This window comes from Drosophila albomicans, chromosome 2L, assembly GCF_009650485.2.
Source record: "Drosophila albomicans strain 15112-1751.03 chromosome 2L, ASM965048v2, whole genome shotgun sequence".
In the NCBI taxonomy this organism is placed as follows: domain Eukaryota; kingdom Metazoa; phylum Arthropoda; class Insecta; order Diptera; family Drosophilidae; genus Drosophila; species Drosophila albomicans.
In genome coordinates, this window is record NC_047628.2 from 2,284,670 (window position 1) to 2,291,900 (window position 7,231).

At 29.6% G+C, this 7,231-nt stretch overlaps 2 protein-coding genes across 5 annotated transcripts; both read right to left on the bottom strand.

Moving 5' to 3' along the window:
- Nucleotides 1-328: 328 nt before the first annotated feature.
- On the bottom strand, nt 329-5,551 carry LOC117564880 (ATP-dependent RNA helicase me31b). 3 transcript variants are annotated; one of them, XM_052002011.1, is made up of 6 exons: nt 5,452-5,551; nt 2,714-2,764; nt 1,877-1,976; nt 1,423-1,801; nt 706-1,353; nt 329-615 (listed from the first exon to the last, which is right to left on the bottom strand). In XM_052002011.1, coding segments are annotated over exons 1-6 (1,383 nt in total). In that variant the 5' UTR covers nt 5,454-5,551; the 3' UTR covers nt 329-412. The 3 variants fall into 3 exon arrangements, with proteins under 3 accessions (XP_051857971.1, XP_034099719.1, XP_034099718.1); XM_034243828.2 differs by lacking the exon at nt 5,452-5,551 and adding an exon at nt 2,895-3,062 and having other exon boundaries at nt 2,714-2,807; XM_034243827.2 differs by lacking the exon at nt 5,452-5,551 and adding an exon at nt 2,895-3,050 and having other exon boundaries at nt 2,714-2,828.
- Nucleotides 4,855-7,009, bottom strand: LOC117565517 (sarcoplasmic calcium-binding protein, alpha chain). 2 transcript variants are annotated; one of them, XM_034244652.2, is made up of 6 exons: nt 6,913-7,009; nt 6,734-6,819; nt 5,825-5,991; nt 5,665-5,745; nt 5,452-5,604; nt 4,855-5,370 (listed from the first exon to the last, which is right to left on the bottom strand). In XM_034244652.2, the coding sequence occupies exons 2-6, from the start codon at nt 6,783-6,785 to the stop codon at nt 5,254-5,256; spliced, it is 570 nt and encodes a 189-aa protein (XP_034100543.1). In that variant the 5' UTR covers nt 6,786-6,819; nt 6,913-7,009; the 3' UTR covers nt 4,855-5,253. The 2 variants fall into 2 exon arrangements, with proteins under 2 accessions (XP_034100543.1, XP_034100544.1); XM_034244653.2 differs by lacking the exon at nt 6,913-7,009 and having other exon boundaries at nt 6,734-6,896.
- Between the last annotated feature and the right edge of the window lie 222 nt (nt 7,010-7,231).

The following is a 7,231-nucleotide window of genomic DNA, read 5'->3' on the forward strand; positions in this document are numbered from 1 at the left end:
TGAATATGTATGTATATACCATACACATATTGTATTTGAGCTAAAACAAGCAAAACCAGAATAAGGGTTACTTAAACATACATAGAAGGATATCTTCCAAAGGATGATTGATTGATAACTGCTCTGCCAAGAAAAAGACGCCATTATCATCTTCGACATCATGATCTTATTTTTTTTTCATTAAATATAAAACAAAGTAATATTGCGAACAAACCAAAAAAAAAACCATAAAATGAAAAAAATGCAAACAAGAAATAATCAAAAAATTATGTTTCCTTGTGTTTACGCGATAGTATTATCATAAATATTAATTAAAGTCAATCACTGATTTCTTGCAATATTAGATTTCGTTTATTGTTTCCATGTTTAGATATTTCAAAACCTTATTTTTTTAAAACCAATTTTTATTATTCTATTTACTAACATTGCCTTCCTCATTTGTAGAATTATTCAAATCACTATTGTTGCAGACTTCACCCGACGATCCACCTACATTGGCCACATAAAGTGCAGGATCAATTACTTTCGGTATGGGTTTAATTTCCGTTCCTAGTTCCTTTTCAATGCGATGAAGGTCAAACCGGTCTTCATACGTTATTAAATTTATAGCAATACCTAAAACATGACATGAAGGAACAAATGTTAGTGAATTATTAAAAATATTACAGTACAACTGATTAATTGTTAAATTTGCATTTTACTTACCCAGGTGACCAAATCGACCAGATCGTCCAATTCGATGTAAGTATGTCTCTGCCATGCGCGGAAAATCAAAATTAATAACGACATTTACGGCTTGCACATCGATACCACGGGTGAATAAATCAGAGCAAACCAAGTTTCGGCAGAGACCTTGTCGGAAATCGTGGAATACTCTGTTGCGGTGCGCTTGAGCCATTTTAGCATGAATATAGTAACAGCAGTAGCCAAGCTCCGTAATTTTCTTTGCCAAGAGTTCGACACGTTGTGTTGAATTGCAAAATATGATGGATTGATTGATTTGCAACTTAGAAAATAGCGTGTTCAGACAGTGCACCTTCTGACGTTCCTGCACAAATGCGTAGTACTGAGTAACACCCTTCAGTGTCAGCTCTTCCATAAGATTAATTTCATACGGCTCACGCAAATGCTTCTCCATGAAATTCTTGACAGTTAATGGAAATGTTGCAGAAAATAGCAATATCTGTGGATCTTTAGGTAATTTTAAAATAACATGATCCAGCATGCCTTGGAAATCTAATGACAGCAATTTATCAGCTTCATCCAAAACTAGTATATTGCAATGCGACATATCCGCAACTTTTTTGTCCATTAGATCCAAAATTCGTCCCGGAGTTGCAATAATTAATTGTACTGAAAAAATTAGTTTGAAAATATATAATTTTTTTCTTTTGGTCTTCTCATGTGTAAAATTATAAATACCTTTTTGATATATACGAAGAATATCATCCTTTAGAATAGTACCGCCAGTTGTGACCATAACACGGATATCCAGATGCTTAGCAAGCTCAATGCATATCTGTGAAGTCTGCAAGGCAAGTTCTCGTGTGGGAACCATAACTAATGCCTGAATATAGTCTTTAGTGGGATCGATTTGCTCTAAAACGGGAATGCAGTATGCACCAGTCTTTCCTGTTCCGTTCTTTGCGCGAGCTAATACATCCTTTCCACTTAGAGCAATTGGTATGGCAGCTTCTTGAATTGGAGATGGCCGCTCCCAGCCCTTTTCGAAAATTCCCATCAGAAGTTCTCGTTTAAGGCAAAATTCCTCAAATTCATTACCACGTGTATCAGTCACATCCTGAAAAGCAATTTAATATTTAAAAGATTTGTTTATTATAATTAATAATATCTCCATTATTGAAATTAAACTTACTGTCGTTTTGAATCGATTATCCTTAGGGGGAAGTTTTAGTTTAGATTTCCAGCCCATATCATCACTTAGATTGCTTGCAATTTGGTGGTCACTCAAAATTCTATAAAAATAATATGAATTTATTAAGTACACTTGTTTGAATTTTAAATAAAATAAAGAGACAACATGTAGAAATTATTACAATGAAAACGCTCTCAGCTAACACCTCAACTGGACACATTTTCTATGACATTTAGTATAGTTTTTAGACCAATATCGTATTTTTTGAATGATCGAACGTCGCTTAACTATTTTAGAATCTTTTCTAAAATTGCGAAGCAAACAGTATAGCTTTTGTTACTCGCTGATCAAATTAACTGATCTATAATTGATTAATACATTCATTGAGTGTTTACTTCTTATTGATACCCAATGCCAATATACACATTTTTTTTTTTAGCAAATAAACCACTATAATACTTCTGGCAAAAACAACAAAGTGGTGAATGTATCCAAAGGCTACACATATATAACACATTGATAAATATATTACACGTGTAGTTTGGAAGAGTGAAACTAGAAGCATAAGTCTTCAAAATATAACTTGGCCGAGGTATGTTTTGTGTGGACCGATAACCGATAAATTATATTAGGTATTTATGCGTGTAAGTGCAAAAATATGATTATAACATGCTAAAATTTACACACGTATGTAAGCCTTGATAAATAAAAAGTACTCTTATTACACTTGATGTTTTGTATGCATATCAATTAAATATGTATATATGAGTGAACATACATATAAAATCCATTTTACATTCATGGAAATATTTATTCAAGAACACAGGTAATACTAACCCTTTATTAATCAAACTTGAGTGACCGGGTACAATTTTTTCTGTCATCATCCTTGCGGTTTACTATAATTTATTTTGTCAGCGTGGGTTGCGATCTGATGATACAAAATTTTATTCTACATTTTAAATGTATACAGAGTTTGTAATACACACATCTGGCGCTATTTATTATTTATATTTACCTGCGTATTAAAAAATGTATATTTAACTTCAAAGGTAGTACTCTTTCGATTTACGTTTGCGCCGAGTAGTTCAACAAGGATAATATGAAAGTGACTTTATTTTAACGGCTCATGAATATCACAAATACAACCTAGTGAGCGATAAAAACCTTTACAGCCTTACAACTTGATATCAATAGTACCAATAACGCGAAACAATCATTCTAATAAAAACTCAAGTTTCTGAGTGATGTGCATTTGTGAAATATCGATTAATTTACATCAACACAACTAATGTTCTTTTGTAATTATTTAATGCTATAAAATGGAACTTTTCGTTTTAAATATTTTACAGAAAACATTTTGCGAAATTAAATAATATGAGTTACTGACCATTTTACGATTACTTCAAAATTTATTTACACATTTAAAATGCGCTGTAGGATTCAGTTTTTGCTTATTCCATTTAGTCATCGATAAGTTATAAGTGTTTAAAAATTGACATAAAACGTCAAATGCGGATAGAATTATTTGGCTTTTTTTTTTTAATATTTATCTTTACAATACAAATTAGGAAGACTGCAATTGAGTATGGGAATATAGTAATGTTAAGCGCTCAAGATTTTCGTATATAATTCGTTTTGTTTTTTTTTTTTTTTTTTTTATTCAAAAACTACCACCGTGCATGAAATAAATTTTAGCATCTCTAAATGCTATTTTTCTTTTATTTATTTCAGTTTTCTGATTATTTTATAAATTTTTGCTAATTTTCATAGTTGCTTCAATGATTTTTTTGAGATTTTTTGAAAAGACTTCAAAAGAACGACTATTGCAGGAGCGCATTTAAAACGAACGGGGTGTTTAGACTGACCGCATCATTGAAAATTTCTAATGAAGACCGCATCATCAAAGATGCGAGAATGATTCAGTCTAATATTCTGGTGCCTTTTTCGAAAAAATGGCGAAGGCAATCAACTGATCATGAAACTCAAAAATTTTAAAGCCTTAATGTTATTTCAAATTATAACGTTGGCTGTTTTACAATTATTTAAAAAAAAAAAAAACAATTGTAGTTCAGAAAAAGAACAGGAAATTGACAAGGACGCAGGATAATTTTTGAGGAAATAGTTAAGGATAAGATTCACCACCTTGTAAAGAGACTAAAACAAATTGCTTAATTTGATGCAAGATAAGATATATGTAAGTAGACTCAATGAATTACAAATTAAATATTTATAAACATTTCAAATGCACTCATTTTACATTGAATTTGTATCGATTGTTTCTATTGCCCTTTAGTCTTCCTCCTGGTTTCTTTAGCACTTCTAAACATCAGTTTAAATGATGCAAATTTGGTGTAAGGACTTGGATAATAGAATCGCATCGTTTTAGCATATGCGCCTGGCTTAAATACGGTATTAATTTATATGTAGATATTCGTAACTGAATATAAATTAAGCAATTTTAATGATTGAGGGTACAAATTGTTCTGCATTATTCTGAAACTTGTAGTTGCTCGCGAATGTCTTTTAGTTATAAAAACAGTTTTTTAAGTAACTTCAAATATTTGGTCACTAAAAATAACCAAATTCAAGGAACCAATTCGTTCCCTGAAATCATATAGAAATATATATAGAAATTATATGATTCGATGGAGACAAGAGCCAAAGATGGTACTACAAAAATATTAAATTAGATAAATTAATAGAATTTCACATTTGTTGACAAAAAATGAATATTAGCGGATAGTAAATTAAGTATATATATGTATAAAAACAAAATAGTATCTAGCTTCTATTAATAATATAAAGGCAATATATTTTTCAAAGATTTACACACAAATTAAAGAGCATTTTAAGAATTCCCAATCCAGCAAACTCCCAAGTTTGTGAATATTAAGAGTGCTGCTTTTAAAATTTTTAATTCGTATTTATGTTTATGAAGACAATTTATGTTATATTTGAAATGAAACTAAAATTGATTGCAGCTTTCCATTAGCAATATTTTTATTGTAAGTATTTTAAGCCTGAAGGTGTATTTTTGCTTTTAGCTTAGTTTATTCGCTTTTACACAAAACCCTTTTCTAAATAAACATAACATAATAACAATTTGAATAAATGTTACAAGATTAGGAGAGAGAAACATTTTGTAAGAGCTTTCATCTGAGAGAAAATCAACATTTTTTGCTGAGGTTAACTTCGGAGAGCAAATATCTATTCTAATTATAAAATCATTTAAAGTTAACGAACTGTTCATCTGACGATTCTACACAAATGATATGAATGCATTTAACCTAGTTAATTTAAAGTCATAGTAATTACATATTAAACTTAAAAAAATAGTAGTTGAACAACAGCGAAGACAATAATTAAGTAAGTTATTATAAAGGTCCAAACAGATTGACCGCTGGATGATTATCAGCCGTATTACCCAGAAATTGGGCATACAGCTCTTTGTATCGGTCAAGTGAGAGTCCACCACGTTTCTTGTCATCATCCTAAAAGTTAATGTAATGCAATGATTAAACATTAAAAAAATCAATCAATATATTCACTTCATAGTTAGTTAAATTACTTACATTCAATAGGGTCTCAAAAGCTTTATCAATAGGGGCAATGTCATCAATAGCCACCCTGCTAATGCAGTTGTAGCGATATTCATTAACTCCAACGGTTCCGTCATTGTCAATATCAAGTAGTTTGAAGTTCGATTCAATGAAAGCGCGCATGGCCTACGAAGTCAGCGTTAATTATTTTTTCGGATCCCAAAAATTTAAATTGTTTTATTTTACCTTAGGAAATTCTTCATATTTCTTTCCTACACATGTCTTTTTAACAGCATCCTTGAACTCCTGGTTGGAAATCTTACCATCCTACAATAAAATATTGAAGAAAATAATGTTATTGTGAAATCCTTTAATGTTATTTATGTTTTCATTTAATTGAAATTACCTTGTCGTCATCGGCAATGTCTGAAATTTCATCCCATAGATTCTTCATTAATTTTCTGTACTCCTCCAATCGAGCAGGGCTGCAATCTCCTTTACCTTCCACAACGCAAGCTCTCACAGCCATGCATTGGAAATCATTTTGATCCAAAAAGCCATTGTTGTCGATATCTGAAAATTGAACACAAATAAGTATTGCTAAATATTTGTAATCCTTACAAAATATTTTAGTCACTTCTACATATTATTGTACAATAATCTTTTTATTTATAATTTATATAAATTATTTATTTGTCCAATGGCCGGAAATATATACATAGGTATATATCAAAAAAATAAAATTATAATTATGACTCTTATTTTTATTTGTCACATATTATTTATTTAATTCCGTTTTTTTTTTTACTTTTATTAATCAAAAGGATATTAAGGTAAGCTAAAATATATTTATTGATTTACAGATACTTTGATACCAAGTTAATTTTTCTATTCAGTTATTTAATTACATTAAAATCAGATTTCCTCGACCTGTTTTGTCGCGAAACCCTAAAATATTCTATTTTTATCAATTTAGCTCGAAGCTATTTATTTTAGCTTATGCCTATTTTTAGTTGCACGAATGCAGGAAATTAAAATGCACACTTCACGATAGAAAAGTATTTAAAAGTTAAAGGAATATAATAATTAATGAGGACACTTTATTGATTAAGGTTGTCTAAAATTGACAGATAGCAAACCACTTTTACATGGATCAATATATGGTAAGTGCTCACACTCAATTGTTATTAAATGAAGATTTCGAATTTTATTGTATGTATTGTAATCAAACAATATTTCCTTTTTTATCTTCCGATCCCTATTATAAAATATTTGTAACATTGAAACAACCAACAAGTTTGTTTCGAAAACTTACCATACATATATCGCACAACGAAGTCAACTCGATTATCCCAAGAGTAAGCCATTATGAACACTGTTCGTTAAATATTCATAAAATCACTTAAACGAAAATAATGACAAGTTGGTTTTTTATTGACACTTCTTATGATCTAATATATGTTCATATATCTGTGTAGTGAATTTCTAAACTACCTTAAGATTCGCTTAATTCAAACTAACTAAAGTTTTTATTGACGAGAGCATTTCTTTTGCAACATTCGATTTATTTTATAAGTGCATCTAAACATTATCTATAAATAAATTAACATATATAGATATACATACATATATTATATATATATATGTATATATATATTTATATATATATATATAATATATATACATTTAAAATATATACATATATACACTTACTTTTGTAAAAATAAATGATAAATAAAATGCAATAAGGAAAGCATACGTCTGTGTAAATATATTTTTAGTGTACGCATAACCTATTGTAAAGAGCATTTGG